The following is a 16452-nucleotide window of genomic DNA, read 5'->3' as shown; positions in this document are numbered from 1 at the left end:
TGTGTGTGTGTGTGTGTGTGTGTGTGTGTGTGTGTGTGTGTGTGTGTGTGTGTGTGTGCGTGTGTGTGCGTGCGCGCGCACTGGTCCAGCTGGACCTACTCCAGTGGATTCCAGTCCTCTCTGTACAATGATCTTTTGTTTGTGGCCTCAATCCATTTATAAGGGCCGGCTAAAGTGATTTTAGCGCTACCTGCAGGAATATGGACCAACATGTTATTTATTATTAGGAGCGTTTGATAGAGACAGACACTCAATAACATAGACAGACTGAACAAAGCAGCACTCCCATGCCTGGATCATGGTGCTTATAGTGTAGAGGCTTGTTTCTATACAGGCTTTTCTAAACAGTATATCTAAAAACTATTAGGAAGTAAAATAATAAAACATGATATTGACAGTATATCATCATCTTCCTAAAAACAAAAAAGACCATTTCTATTTTTGCCAAAAGATTATTTAGGAAAAAACAAATCACTTTTGGCAAAAAATGACGGTGACGACATGTAGGCCTGTTGCAACAAGCAACATGGACTCATAACCATATAATCCTTTATCGCAATAACTTGTGGGAGAACTTATTGCCCAGCAAAATTTATACAGTCCCAATGTTATCAAAATTATGCACATAAAGGAAATAAATTAAAAACATGACAATAAAAAAGAAACATTAGGTTCTGGATGACCTGGTCAGAGTTTAGTTTGTTTTTTTTGCACATATTGATATATATGAGTGAGTGAGTGAGTGAGTGAGTGAGTGAGTGAGTGAGTGAGTGAGTGAGTGAGTGAGTGAGTTAGTTAGTTTTTTTTTTAGCAAAACTGCTTCTACAGTTGCCGTTTGAAGTCGTTCTGGTAGCTCTGCTGTTTCCTTGCAATCTCTGTATACAGTTGTTTAATGGTTCAGGTGCAAGTCCATTTTATTTAAACATTTAAAGAGTCAGATTTTTTTAAAAAAATGTGATTTATAAAATTGGAAAAATCCAGAATACCGTGTCCAGCCAGAATTGACCTGAAGTGACCCACTTTCAGCTTTGGATTGTTCCGCCAACATGGCAGCTGAAATTGTAAAGATGTTAAAGAAGAAATGGAGCTGGTGCTGACTGAACTGTGTGGCCCTGTCTGCAGTGCCCTCTGTGGCCCCCAGGAACCTGAGCTTTGAGCTGTCAGGGCAGAATCTGTCTCTGCAATGGGCCAGGCTGAAGGAGGATGAGCTGCAGGGGAAACTGCTGGCCTACAAGCTGCAGTGGACTCATGGAGGAGAACCTCAGGTGAACGCTCCGTCATAGCACAGCACACCATCCATGATTCCACCTCCTCATGGTTTGTTTTCAACATTTCTTCAACATTTAGAGCTGCACTATGAGGAATATAAAAGTTATACAGTCAGTCAGGGTTTTTCACCCTTTTTTGTTTTACTAATCTGAAAGATGAATCTGATTTGATGAAAATTTTGAGTGATATGTGTGTGTGTGTCCGTAATGAGCATTCTTGTTGCCAGTGTTTCCATGAGGCTGGAGAGAATGTTGCTCCAACTGATGAAGATATCTCGTCACGTCCTGATTTATTAGATGTACCCACTGATCCTGAGTCAGAGTTTTGTTTATTAATTGTAAACTGTTTTTACTTTCTGTTAATCACTGCAGCAGGTCCTACTGGGGAGTTTTTACATTAACTCTTCATTTGAAGGAGTGTGGTGGCATTACACTGAAAGTCTTATGCACTGGCAGTGCATAAGTCAATTAAAAGAGTCATCTTTGCATTAAAAGTGTCATTATTTACCGAATGACACTTCATGACAACAACCATAAACATTCATAAAGACACCTTCAAAATCACAACAGATGTTATGTCATGTTTATGACAGTGTCATGTCAGTCTTATGCACACCCCTCAGATAAAGTGTTAGCATTTTTACTTCTTAATCTGATTTCACTGAATGTGTTTGTGTTTGCTGCTGTTAAAGCTGTTTAGTTAATCCGTAATAAGCCAGGTGTGATGTGTAAGCAGATCAGAGAGGATGTTATGTAGAGCAATCAGGACAGATTCAACCAGCAGCTCTCTGTCGGTGCCATCAACCTGCATGGCCTGGACAGCAGTCAGGGTCTGATGGGGGTCAGGGTTCTGTTCTGTCCTAGCGGTCCCAGAACCAGCTACAGTTCCTCATTCCTCCAACTATGTGTTTCCAGGAACCTCTGCTGTTTAAGGAGAACTCTACTCCGACGTTAGACGCAGCCCGTTTCTTCAACGCCTCCATCCAGGTGGCAGCCTGCACCGCGGTTGGCTGTGGACCCTGGAGCCCCTCGGTGCTGGTGATGCCTGCCTCAGGTAGCCTGTCAGGGGGTTGGTCTGGTTTATCTGATGAATGCTTCCTCTCAGGCAGCAGAATGGCCTCCTGTTAAACAGATGTTTGCTTCCTATCAGGATCATTTTTTTTTGTTTTTCTCAGTACAGTTCAGTTTGTCTGATTCGGTTAGTTTTTAAAGTATGTTTGCTGCTTTTTATTAGTGAAATAATGTTATAGTTCTTGTTTAGTTGTGTTATCTATAGTACATACTTGATTTAATTTTTTCATACACTGGTTATTTTTTAGGTGGAAATTTAAAAAGATCAAAGTACTGTACTGTGATCATGTATACATTGATTGGGTAATGAACACTAAACAGATGAAACTATTTTCAAAAAATGTTTTCAGTTATTGTTAAACAACCAGCTGACTCTGGTGTTTTCTCCCAACTTTTACTGTTACTATTTTGTGGACTAACGTAACATATGGAGTAACATAATTTGCTGACAGCTGATGCAAACTGCTTGTGTGGGGGGGAATTATTATTTTACATCAGTTTGAAATGCGAAAAAATAGATTCATAAACACAAAAACAAAGGATTTTATATTTACATTTTCTTTTATTTTTTTAGTTTTATAAACACACAATATAGTTCCAGTTAGTTATAGCTTCCCTCCCTCCCCATTAAGTATCGTTTTTGTAATTTCATTAGTTAAGTATAATAACCTTCCTTATATGATTTCCTGTTGGATTTTTGGTTATTTAAGAGAGTAGATTTTAGTTGTTATTGTGAAGGATTATTCTGTTCCATTCTGTTAAACTGGACTGATGTCTGCTGTCAGCTCCTGTCCAGGTGCAGCGGAGCCGCATGTGGGTGGGGCTGCTGCTCGGCCTGCTGGTGGCCACCATCGTTGGGCTGCTGCTCACTATCGCAGCTCAGCGCAGAGAGAAGGAAACAAAGTTTGGGTATGATGCCTGGTGTGTGTTTGTGTGAGTGAGTGAGATGTCTTGTTTGAATCTGAACACACAGAGGAAGAGAGCTGATCTCGTTTTTGCGTTGTGTCTGTTTGCAGTTCGGCCTTTAAAGCTCCTGGTCCAGAGAGTTCGGTGTTCTTCACTGCAGCTCGGTCGTTCAGCAGAAACGTGGCTGATCTGCACGAGTCCACCTGTGAGTGAACGGTTTCCTACAGCACTTCTTCTGCTCAGAGCTGTGATTCTGCAGTTTTAGGAGCAATGAGATGAAAAGAAAAGTGGTTAATTGCACATTATTCATGATTAAACAAGGAAGGTGAAGACTTTTTGATATAAAGCCAGGTAGGCTTCTTTCATCTTTTGGAAACCTCTTTTTGTATTTACTCAGGTTATCTTTGTCTGATATAAAATTTTTCTTGACCTTTACATGTGGCAAAAAACCCCAACTAAAACCAGATTAATTCTGTAAGAGGTGAATATTTTCTTCCAGCACTCTACGTCTGTCATCAGGCTAAAGTTGAAGCAATATGACAATTACTCATTTATAATATCTTAGTCCTTCTTTCTCTCCTCTGCTTAGCAGGTGATAAGTTGAAAAGTATCACTTTATAAACTGAGTGGATAATTACAGGCTTTAATAACCTTTGACTGTGTCTTCCTTCCTTCAGTGGACAGTCTCTGCATCAGCAGTGAGCTGAAGAACAAGCTGCAGGATGTGTTGATTTCAGAGAGACTTCTTACTCTGGGCCACATGCTGGGAAAAGGTAACGCTGCCACATAAACCAGTCAGTAAGAACCCGACTCAATATTTGGTTTGGTAAAGTAACATGAAAATGACCTGAAAATTAAGAAGAAAAAAAAACACCAGAATCGTTTCATCTTTATTCTGCTAACATTATGACCTTGATATTTGCAAGTAAGAAATAAAATATCTTAGTCTTCTTGCCCTAATACTCCGTTATATTTGCATTTCTAGCCTCTGCTGCCATTTTTTTTATTTTTTAAAAAGATTTTTACTGTCACAAACTTCTCCTGTCAACTGTGTACTCTGTCTGTGTAGGCTACTTCTTCTACTGTGTTCAACAGGTAGACTGTTGATTAATTTGAGCACTGCTGCCATCTAGTGACTGCAAGTTAATATAAGTAGTCCAAACATGAAAAAAACTATTGAATCCGAAAAAGTCTAAAAAGAATTTGTGTTCTAAAAATATCAGATTCAACAAATACGTTTAAATATATTAGTTCTAAGACCAGTAAAAAAAAAAAAAAACATTAACAAGGAATCCTTTGACAAAATAGAAATTCTGTTGTGGAATGACGTGATACAGAAGCTGGATGTTGATGTGTGTATGTTAACCTTTGCAGGTGAGTTTGGTTCAGTGCGTGAAGCCATTCTGAAGACTGATGACTCATCGATGCAGAAGGTGGCTGTCAAAGTGCTGAAATGTAAGTCATTATGGGATTTCTATCTCCTATTTTCCCAAATAGAAAAAAAGAACATAAGAAAGAGAGTATTGATTAATCCAAGTGGAAATGCTTGTTTGAATAGCAGAATTTTCAGCTGGTATTTAAAGACAGACAGACAGAGTCCTTTGCGGTGAGTGGGGAATGTGGAAGTGTTTTCCAAATGGAGGATGTGTTGAACTAACTTGGCCAAAGTGCCACCAAATATATTAGGCAAAAACTCAGGAAATTTTCTACTTACATTCGAGTGAGGCTTTCCCATCCTTTCATTATCTACTTTCTTCCAAACTTCAACAATCATGCTGGCCAGAGTGTTTGTGACATGTCAAGAAGTGGGGGGTCAAAACGTTGCTGCATGTAATCGTGTGTTTTCTTGTGCAGCTGACATCACCTCTTCAGGTGACATTGAACAGTGTCTAAAGGAGGCTGCATATATGAGGGACTTCCACCATCCTAATGTCATCAAGCTCATTGGTAGCACACCAGCAAAACACACTGAATGCTTCAACAAGGTGTCAGAAAACCCAGTTCACAGTCTGTTCTGTGCAACAGGAGTGAGTCTGCACCGGCGTCCTGGCCAGCGGCTGCCGATCCCAATGGTGGTCCTGCCATTTATGAAGCACGGGGATCTGCACACCTTCCTGCTGTTGTCCCGTTTGGGGGATGAGCCATTTGTAAGCAATGGGTTATGAATAATTTCATGCTTGAACCTGATGCCTGATAAACTCCTGACAACATACTGTCTCTGCTTTAGGACCTCTCTCTCCAGACACTGGTGCAGTTCATGCTGGACATCGCTCGGGGGATGGAGTATCTGAGCAGCAAGAGCATCATCCACAGAGACCTGGCCGCCCGAAACTGCATGTCAGTCTGAACACTTTTCTGAGCTTTAGCTGACATTTGCCTACTCCAGTAGAAAATGCTGGTCTCAGTTGGACCTAAAAGGTTTTATGATCTTTATCACCTTAAAAATGGACTAAAGTTAAAAAGCAGTGTAGCACTCCATCTTTCATCTGTGGAGAGGTGGAGAAGTAAAAGAAAAGCAGGACTACTTTTTTTTCTTTCTTCCTTGGATTAAATTTGGTGTTGCTGCTGTCGTGGCTTAAGCAATTGCAATATTAATTAGGTCATTAATTTGGCACAATTAATGACCTAATTTGAAATGGAGTCCATTTGATATGTAGTCATTCTGACATAACTTTAATTAGCTCCTCATTCATTGAGTTAAAAAAATGTGGCGAGCCAGCCAGGACAACTTAAAAAACGGGGGAAAAATGAACAGAAGTACTTTGTAGTGTGTGTGTGTGTGTGTGTGAACCAGGTTTTTATATTCTTGTGGGGACCTATTTCTGTCTACATTGTGGGGACCGCTGCTTTTTGTGGGGACATTTGTTGGTTCCCATGAGGGGAATTGCTTTTTTGGGGTTGGGGCTTCGGGCTATGATGGTTAGGGTTGGGGTTAGGCTGTAGAAAATGAATGGAAGTCGATGTAAAGTCCCCACAAGTCATGAAAATATGACTGCATGTGTGTGTGTTTGTGTGTGTTACAGGTTGAACGAGAACATGTCTGTGTGTGTGGCAGACTTCGGGCTCTCTAAGAAGATCTATAGTGGAGATTATTATCGTCAGGGTTCTGTTTCCAAACTGCCTGTCAAGTGGATCGCACTAGAGAGCTTGGCAGACAATGTGTACACCACTCAGAGCGATGTGGTACTCACACACACATACACACACATTGCTATCAACACAACACAAAAGGCTAACTTATTAACCTGGGGATTAGTTGTGGTTTTATGCAGATGTATTTATTTAACTGTATTTGTTTCAGTGGGCGTTTGGTGTGACAATGTGGGAGATCATGACCCGGGGTCAGACTCCTTATCCTGGAGTGGAAAACTCTGAGATCTATGAGTTTCTGATCAAAGGAGAGCGTCTGAAGAAACCTGCAGACTGCAGAGAGGACATGTGGGTCTTTACACACCAACATACGTTGAGAGTATTTAAGTTTATGACATATCATGTACAGTGTTGCAGATGAATATTTTTGTCGCATTCCACCACCTTTTTTTTACATGTTTGTTGGTATTAGACGGATGATCTGTGAATAAATGCAGCTCCTCTCCCTTCTGCCTAGAAACAACCAATCACAGTCAGAAGAAGGATCTGAGCGCTGTCAATCACCCTCCATGTGGCGCAACTGATTCCCTCCCTCTCCCTTTCTCTCTGCTACCCTTCATCTAGCATGGCCTGTGGTGAATGCTAACCCTAGCTAGCATGGCCACCAATGATGGTGTGTAAATAGTTTTCCTGTAACGGTAAGTTGTTTCTCTGCCATTAGCACGATAAGCAGGGAGTACATGAGGTTGATTGAAAGCGCTAAGCCCCTCCTCCTGGCTCTGATTGGTTGTTTCTGACTGGGAGTGCAGAATTTCCTCAGATGGTAATAGAAGCTCATAGAGGAGGTCGAGATCGATCTGTTCACATATTATCTGTCTCATACCATACCATGTCGCAATATGGCGACAGTTTTAACAAATATGTGAAAAATATATATTTCATAAAAGTTACTTACTGCGGCTTTAATGCTTCAAGATGCTTTTACAGTGACCTTTTTAATGTATTTTCTGAATGTTTGCAGTTTTTTTTTTCTTCTGTCTGCTAGTTATGAGATCATGCACAGATGCTGGAGCCCAGTCCCCAAATGCCGTCCCAGTTTCCTGCAGCTGGTCGTTCAGTTGGAGACTCTGCACCTGTCCTTGTCCCCTGCCACTCCTCTGAAGGAGCCTTTGCTCTACGTCAACCTGGAAGGGGACAACAGCGAGACGGACAGAGAGGAAGGAGCTGTGGGGGCCCGGATCCTGGGACCGGAGGCCACATCGGAGGGTTCCAACTGGAGCGTCCCCTGGCAGCGCCAGGCAGAGGACGAGGAGAAGGACTGGCTCATGGTGGGCTCTGGGGCTGCGCTGGCCATCGGAGGGGACTACAGGTACATCGTGGGCCCTTGTGGAGCCATCGCTGAGGAAGCAGAGGAAGTGGGCTCTGTGGGAAGAAGAGGAGATTTAGCAAACGGACCAGTTGATGAGCTACGGGACGAAGACGATGACGTCGTAATTAAAGTTTGATCGATTGACCTTTCATGGCCCAGATTTGCTGCTCTCTCCTGTTCTCTTTATATCTCAGAGTGGCTGTAGTCGGTAGAGACCAGGCAAGGTACTAAAGGACCAACTCTCCCAGGCAAAGTGACCTTCACCTGTTGCCAGCACACAAACACATTCCTGGTGTGTCATCGAGTGAGTCAGTGGTTGAGGAGCTCAGAATCTCTGAGTCGTTTCAGAGATTTGTCTGTAAAAGGATGAAATATTTTTTGGTTCCAGTTTCCAAGGCAGAAAAAATTAACTTAAATACCTTAGTGTTTCACTAGTTTATCATGAGGTCAATAGTAGGAATAAACAGTTTGAGAACATTTCTCACCTCTGAGAGCTGCTAACCACCTGCTTCGCGTTTGGTGAAATAATTATTAGAGATGCACCAAGAAATCAGCTGGTGATTCTCAGAGTCAGATGATCATCATCTGACCAGTGGCTGGCTAAAAAACTGGATATTTTTAGGTTCAGTAAATGCACCACGACGTGGAGGCTGTTACTTGTGGTAAGAACACAAAATAAGCCGATTTCAGTCTCTGTGAGGAGTGAGGAAGCAAAGAGGTGGAAGAAGCTACTTAAAAGGAAACAGTGTTTTTTACAATTCAGAGGGAGATGTTCAGCAGACCGGTTGAACAGAGAACAAGCAAATGGTTTCCGTTCATCTTTTTGAGTTTTTAGTGTCTGTTGTAGAGTTTTCTCTGGACTTCTCTAGAATATTCCGTACATGACTACGATAACTGGTGCTAATTCCTAATCCAAGTTGCTAAAGACAGTTAAAAATGTTACAGCTCGATGCCAACTCGGCTAATTTAAATAATGACTTGTGATGACAGGGAGGATAAGAAAAGTGCTACAACAGCAATTTGGAAATGATTGAAATCGGGATCAGTGTGTCAAAACTCCAGAGCAGAAATCGGCCACAGAACCATTGATCTGTGGATCTGTGGAGGGTAACTGTCACTGGTTAACTGTGATACTGATGGTAAACGTTTGGACTTTTCCCTGTGGTTTTGCTCCATGTTACACAATAATTGAAAATGATTTTAGCTTCTTTATTGGCGACATTATGAAACTTGCTCTTTTTTCTTAAGAACTGTGAAGATGCGTTGTGCCAGGATTCTGCATTTGGGTGAGACGTAGTCGGGTATTGAAAACAGTTTGGAGTTCATCTACAAAAGTGAAGTCAGAATAATCTGATGGGAGCTGAGATCATCTCCGCTGGTGATTAACCAACTCCTTGGAATGATCAAAGCAAATCCTCTGCAGAAGACACAGGGTTCGTCATGCTGAAGGAGCTGCCTGCTGTAAAAACATGACTTGCCCAGTGTGGAAGACTTTCTACACAAACCGGTTTGTTTCCACTGGGAGAATATGGTTACTGGAGGAGAGGCTTGGAACAGGTGGACATACGGGGAGGCTGCACAGCTCTGCACCTGAGCTTCCTCATCAACAAGCAAACAAGCTGAGGAAATGGCAAGCATCAGCATGTTTTTTATAGTCTTCTTTGATAACCAGTGTACCAGCTAATCAGGCTGGAGTACGAGGCAACAGCTGCTGCTGTGGTGACACACTGCAGGACCCAGGCAATGAGAGAGATGGTATTAAATGCATAGTCAGTGATAACTCAGCAGTCAGAAGGGACGGCCCAGTTAGACATGCAGAACTTTAACAGGCAGGCGTAAAACATGCCTCAGTGTCAGCAACAGGTGAAGAGCGATAATGTTGTAGGTAGAAACAACTTTTAATGATTTTATTGATAACATTTCTGACAGTCACACTGTTTTTCAATGAGTTGTCAGTAAAGCTATTTAATTATGGCAGCTCTAAGAACTCTGGGTAAGCTTTTATTGTGTAGCAGAAGGCAGTGAAGGTCTGACATGCCACTTTAAAACTAATAGTTTTTGTTTCTCAAACAGGTTATTTCACAATAATCACAACTCTCTAGCTAGCTGTTAGCATCTTGTAAATCAACTTATTTGCATTCAAAAGCTCCCAAATCAGACCTTTTGTCCTGGGAACTAAACTGCTTTGGTCAGGTAGTCAAAGCCTCAGCAGATGAACCAGCAGCTGTTGCCTTGGTGAAAATGTGCTGCTCTATTTAACATACTAATGTTAATACGTTGGTGTTGACTTTATTAGCCCCTCTGGGACATGATGTAGCACATGTGAAATGGCTTTAGACGTGTGTTTAACCTGAAGTGTGTGCAGTCTGCTGATCATGGTGAACTGAACACTTACATTGAAACCAGGAGTTTACATAAATGAATAAAAAGACACATTTTTCATTTTCTCACTGTCTGAAGTTAAATCTGATCCAACTTCTCTTGTTTTAGCTTTATCAGAATCACCGCATTTCTACTTGATAATTACCAGTAAACAAAGTGAGGAAAATGGTTTTAGAGATTATTTTGTAATTTTCTTCATATTCAGAAGTTTACATACTTGTATTTTGAAGTGTATGACTTGGGTCAAACCCCTTAGGTTTCTCACAGTAGTTTACTGGAGTTCTGATGGTCACACCAAAACATTGACTTTGTCGTCGTTAAGCCAGCTTTGGCTTCCTGGCTGATGTCTTTAAGGTTTCTACATCATGTTCTTTATTCATAATGCCACCAGTTCCTCCTTCATCAAAACGGCCCCACCACATGATGCTGCCTCCCCCATACATCAGTTAGAACGGTGAGGCTTCCAAGTGTCGGCCTTTATTTCCTCCAAATAAAGTTTCCAAGGTCATGACATCATCATCATCATCTGGGCTTCCCCTTGTTTGAAGAGATAATCATCTGATTTCAAAGATATAAATAAATAAATCTGTTTCATTCTCCTGTTATTGTGGCATTTAGTAGTTAGAAATAATTTTGGTAATTCTAACTGACCTAAAGCAAAAGAAGGTCAGTCTGATTAAACTTCACACAGTGAGAGAAGAAAATGTGTGATTTTATTTGGTGCATGTAAACTTCTGGCTTCAACTGTAGCAGCTTTAGGTTTTCCTAATGATGTGCTGGTTGCTGCATTGTGAGGGTTCAACTACCTTTTCTTAACCTTTCTGTAAATCACTGACTTCAGATCTGTGGGGAATACTGAGGTGGGCTGAACTTGTAAAAAATAAAGTGTTACTGGTGGCTCTGGTGTCTGAGGAAGACTAACGATGTAAACCCTTACATCAGTACTGGACTGTAGGTGTGAAATGATAAGTGTCCCTTAACACTAAGACATCCATAAATAAAATGACTACAAATCATGTTATCACAGTATTCACACAAAACATTCACACACTTCATCTTTTATTTGAAATATACAACCAAAAATTGAAAGCAGTATGACGACTGCAGCAAAAGTCATCTTTACATTTATTACACTTAAAATATTGATTGTTTTAACTTTCATGCATGCACATTAAATTCGGGTGAAGGTTTTAAAGTAGAAAGGTTTTGGTAACGCTTTATTTGAAGTGTGCAGAAGACTGGCATAGTGCTGTCATAAACATGACAGCATCTGTTATGAACATGAAGGAGCCTTTATGAATGTTTGTTGTCAAGTGTCATTCGGTAAATGACACTTTTAAAGCGATGTACTAAAAGTTGCATTAAAAGTGTAAACTTTGGACTAAAGGTGTCATTATTTACCAAAAGACACTTCATGACAACAACCATAAACATTCATAAAGACTCCATGTTCATAACAGGTGATATGTCGTGTTTATGACATTATGACAGTCTTATGCACACCCCTTCAAATAGAATTACCAAAGTTTTTAAAAACGTTTTTTGCAAAATGCATTGCTCCTTTTTGCCGTTCCGATGCATATATCGTAAGTCTTGTTAAAAGCCAAATTTGTCTTATTTTTAAGCCAGGGAAAAGACCATTCTTTCAACCAGCTGACCTGCAGTGTGCAGCAAATGGTGGGAGAGAGTGGGAGCATGGGGTTACTTTATGCTTCAAAAATCTGAAGTCATTTCTGTTCACTCCGCCACTGTATTTTGTCTCACTGAAGCACATTTTGGTCTTGTATGTGGCCAGATGGTAGCGATGGGCAGACGCCTGCTGTGTCCTGGTGAGTTGGTGAAGGAACTGTTGGTATCGAGTACGACTTAATGTACCAGCTAGACCATAAGACAACCCAGTTTCTTTGGGAGACGTATATCTGTAAAGGTGTTGTGGCAAAGTTTTAGCAAGGGATGCACCGATGGGAAAATTTGGGCTGATATTGATATCCAATATTGATATTGCTGTTACAGCTGATATTTATATTTCCCTGCCCTTTTGACATCAAGAATAAACAACCACACCACTGATATTGCTTCTCTGGTTCAGTTAAACACCCTCCAATCCACGTAACACCATGCCAAAACCTACTTATTACAATAGGATGGAAATGAATACTGGTAATTAATATCTACACAATACTACTTATCGTACCCATATCGATATGCTACATCGGCCGATACGATGTTAATGTAGCTATATCGTGTATCCCTGGTTTTAGCAGTTTTGAAACTTTAATTTTAGTACATTTAAATACCTATGTATACAAACATATAAATAGAAGACATCAGTCTTCCTTTAGGGTGAAATATACATTTATCAGCCTTGGCCAATGATTTTATATAATTTAAAAATGACAATGACAGAAAATTTAAAAATGCCTCAAAGCAGAATATGGGAAACTCTTTATAAAAATGTACATGTTGTGTACCACACTGAACACGGGCCACAGGAAGCCAAGGAGATGATGGTCATTAGGAGAATGTCCTTCAGACAGATGAGACAGAACTGGGGCTTTTTGTCAAAGCGTGTCAGTTCTTTGTTTACTGATGCAACACTGAACCATACCAAGAAATGAATACTTGGTTAATTTCTTGAAAAATGAAACATGGAGGAGGCTCGGTTATATTCTGGGGCTGCTGTGCTACAACTGGTGCAGGGCGTCTCGATGTGGGGTATGATGAAATCTCAAGACTCTGGGTATTCTGGACAGAAATGTGCTGCTTTGTCAGAAAGCCTGACCTCAGTCACAGGTCATGGGGTCTTTCAATAGGATAAAGAATAAAGACTCAAATGACCCAAGAATCACCAAGAGCAAAACATTGAACTCTGTTTGGTACTTTTATATTAATTACACTGGGTTACAAAAAATATTTATTTGACATTGTCTATGTTTTTTCAGCTGAATTAGGATTATTTTGCACAACTAAATCCCAAAATGACATTGATTTTTCTCAGTCAGGTCAAGTTTTTATTCTAAATTCATTTAGAGAAATCTGATCTTCTGACTAAATTACATTTTAGTGACATTATCAGTTCATTTCCATTCATATTTCTCATCCAAAAAAGATTTTAAGACAAATAAGTTTTCTAACAGAGTGTATTAATTAAATGTTACAAACTGGGATTTCTATAAATTGAATAATAGACACTAATAAGGGTAAGTACATATAAACTGAACATTGTGTAAAATTCTCTGTCTCTTTTCTGCTCTGATGGAATCTCTCCTCCTACTCATCAATCATTGATCAGATTCTCAGGAAATTGATCCAGATGTCAGAACAAGTCATGCATTTTGATACTCATGTTGCTCCATAGTTCAGAAAGTTGACCTGATTGAGCAAAACCAAAGTGATTTTTGGATTCAGCTCATCAACATGACTCTAAAAGAGTTGGAAACCCCCAGACTATTTTTTGGCTGTTGACCAGTGTAATTTATGCTGCAATATTGTAATTCTTTTTAGATTTTTTAGGATGTATTTCAATAGCTGTTGTGCTCATTAGAAAGAACACGATAAACTTGGAAGTGAAAAAGGGTGTACATCATTATCAACTTGAAATATATTTTCATACTGGGATGGTGATGGTGTTGAAGTAGAGAAGCTGCCCATTTATGGCATCTATAAGTCCTTGATGCATTCAGTTCCTGAGTCTGGGACCTTACTTGCTCTTTATCTATTTCCTATTTTCTGTCTTATTTGCTGCAAATAAAGGCCACCAGAGCCAGAAAAACCTTCAAATTTTTTCATTAAAGCTTGATTAAAAGTGACATCAATAAAACTGGAAAATACAGTTTTTCAAACACAAAAGCTAAGGTCTATTCTGAAACAGCCTATATATAAAAGGTAGTGTCCTTTATTGGCTGGACTTTCCAGGGACATTGGAAGCTGCATCTCAATGTGCGAGTGTCATTTTAATAGAACACCCTTATAATTGTGAGCATTACTGGTGAAGTTTGTTATTTTAACTGTCAGTTTTACCCATTTTCACTTTAATATGCTTAGTGCTGTAAGAACAATTTGCCTCCTTACAGATTTCTGTTTTAACCTTTTGGTCACGTTTCAGGCCATTATCAGACCATTCATCCTATCCCATCCATTTTCTTACACCTTTGTCCCTAGTGGGTCAGGAGGGGTGCCAGACATTTGGGGCGAGTGGTGGGGTACACCCTGGACAAGTCGCCAGTCCGTCGCAGGGCCATTATCAGAAAAGTAAAATCTAAATATGTACAAAATTATTTCATTTAAGGGAGACGTCCAAACCAAGCTGGTCTTCTGGGAAAAGTTGATCTACTTTATTAAATTATGAATACACTGTAATTAACCATATTTTTAAAGTTAATTTTCAGAGGCCACATTCAGGTTTGATTATTGATAAGACTTGTAGAATCAAGAAATCACTGAACAAGAACCGAACTGACAACACAAGGTAGGCTCAAAGAGTTGGAAAACCAACACGACTGATTCAAACTAAAGAAATTCAAAGCAAATGGTAAACAGCTCTACTGCCATCAGTTTTCAAAAAGTAAGAAAACTGTTCCTAAGGCTTTGGAACTTCTTCCCAGAAATGGCAGGTCTCCAAAAAGTATTACAAGAGTTTAATTTATGTGGTTGATGCAAAACACACAGCTAGCCAGTTCAAAGGATGGCTTCAATCTGATTGGTTTGCACATCAGAATCAGCTTTATTGGCCAAGGTTCCGTAGAAACAAGGAATAAGAAATTTGACTTTAATTTTACATGCTCTTTGTGTACAGACATTACATATAGACAAATCGTTTGGCATAGATGACATTTAAAAGGAAACTAAATCAATAACCCAGAAGATCTTCTAAAGTTCTGCAGGCCTCACCTGTCTAAGTTAAGTTCTGAGTTAATGATTAATCAACAAGAGACACTGGACAAAATGGCCTCCAAGGGAGGGCCCAAAGCCAGACCCGCAGCTGGTAAAGAGAAAAAAAAAAAAACAGACAGGCCTCTCGTTTACCAAAAAAAAAAAAAAAAATTCATGGCCCACAAAACTTTAGAGAAAATATTGTTTGGACTGATGGGGCAAAAGTGTAACATTCTGGAAGACGTGTCGGTCAGGTTATATGATTACATCTGGTGCTGGACGAGTTTGGTGTTTTATTACTTTTAAAATGAAGAATTCAGACCATTAATGCTCCCATTTTATTATATTTTGATCTGAAAACAGAGAAAGAGGACGGCTCAAAGAACATGCGTATTACTCCTTGGAACCATGATCTCACAAGCACAAGATCCCAGGTTTAAATCCTGCCTGGAGCCTTTCCATGCTGAACTTAGACGCTGTTGTCCAGAGGAAAACTGGAGCTATAAATTTATGACAAGAAATGTTGAGAAACAGAAATCAACTGCTTAACTGTATTCTATGTGCAAGTATGTGTTTTTTTAAACACATAGTTGTTCCCATTACTGTGTTAAGGATAGCAGTTGAGCTCAGGACCTAAGTCATTTTAACTGGACTTGAATGACAATGAGATCTTGAAAATCAATTCCTTGTTAAAACAGGATTAAATAAAACAGGATCAGCACAGTGAAACTAAAAAAATACAAGCATTCAGCTGTTTGTGTTTTCTGGATCAAATATTGATCCAGAAACTAGCCTGGTTTATGGTTTAAAATCTAATTAAAGAATGCAAGCAGATTTGTATTTATAGACACCTTTAATGTCTTTAAAAAAACAGAGGTAAATGGAATAAGCAGGGGAAACAAAAAAAAATCCAGATCGATGCCAAGTGGATCTGGATCAATTAGTTCCTTCGTACCTCAACATTTACTTTTTCCTCTTGCACAAACCATCTCATACTTAAACATGGTCATTTTTGCTGGTTCAACATTTCAGCGAATTATGAGAGAAGTTATAAAAATTTTCAAATCAAATTTATGTTTTAATCAAATTTTGAGAATTTTAATTATTTCACAGGATGCATGATATATTAGTGTCAGCCGATGTTTGTGGGTTCTATTTAAAAAAAATATCGGTATTGGTCCATAAGTAAAACTGTGCTGATATGAACTGATTTCCATCTTAGTCGTGTGACATCAATAGTGATGCAGTGCAGGATTGAATTGTGTTTAACTGAAGAAAGAAGCAATAGTTGTGTTTACACCAACCACTTACTTGTGCAGTTTGACATTTCAAAAATGACTTTGACAAAACTCATTCTTTAATTAGTTTTGGCACTATAATGACTGGCCGAATAAAAATTGGTTTATTTCACAAAACTGCAATGAAAACATTTAAGCAAACACTATTTTTCACATTACGAGTCACAGGCTCAACAACTGGATGGTGCCACTAGAA

The 16452-nt window shown here is 39.6% G+C and overlaps 1 protein-coding gene and 1 long non-coding RNA gene across 3 annotated transcripts in view; one reads left to right on the top strand and one right to left on the bottom strand.

Moving 5' to 3' along the window:
* tyro3 (TYRO3 protein tyrosine kinase) overlaps positions 1–10782 on the top strand; it is a 35011-nt gene extending 24229 nt beyond the window's left edge. Inside the window, exons 8-19 of one of the 2 annotated variants that reach the window (XM_015052531.1) lie at positions 1123–1265; positions 2184–2322; positions 3125–3260; positions 3356–3450; positions 3923–4018; positions 4620–4700; positions 5100–5192; positions 5271–5392; positions 5473–5582; positions 6269–6428; positions 6547–6683; positions 7381–10782. In XM_015052531.1, the coding sequence (XP_014908017.1) occupies positions 1123–1265; positions 2184–2322; positions 3125–3260; positions 3356–3450; positions 3923–4018; positions 4620–4700; positions 5100–5192; positions 5271–5392; positions 5473–5582; positions 6269–6428; positions 6547–6683; positions 7381–7840 (1772 nt within the window). In that variant the 3' untranslated portion in view covers positions 7841–10782. The remainder of the gene's footprint in view (positions 1–1122; positions 1266–2183; positions 2323–3124; positions 3261–3355; positions 3451–3922; positions 4019–4619; positions 4701–5099; positions 5193–5270; positions 5393–5472; positions 5583–6268; positions 6429–6546; positions 6684–7380) is intronic. The other variant, XM_015052532.1, reaches the window with a different exon arrangement.
* On the bottom strand, positions 3412–7382 carry LOC106959771 (uncharacterized). The gene is made up of 4 exons (XR_001427427.1): positions 7291–7382; positions 4612–4726; positions 3897–4024; positions 3412–3498 (listed from the first exon to the last, which is right to left on the bottom strand). It is a non-coding gene; the product is annotated as an uncharacterized LOC106959771 (long non-coding RNA).
* Positions 10783–16452: the final 5670 nt, after the last annotated feature.

The sequence above is a fragment of the Poecilia latipinna genome, unplaced genomic scaffold (assembly GCF_001443285.1).
Source record: "Poecilia latipinna isolate Pla-1442-1.1 unplaced genomic scaffold, P_latipinna-1.0 Scaffold1117, whole genome shotgun sequence".
NCBI lineage: Eukaryota > Metazoa > Chordata > Actinopteri > Cyprinodontiformes > Poeciliidae > Poecilia > Poecilia latipinna.
Note: the sequence above shows the minus strand (reverse complement) of the source record. Positions and strands in the feature narration are given on the sequence as shown.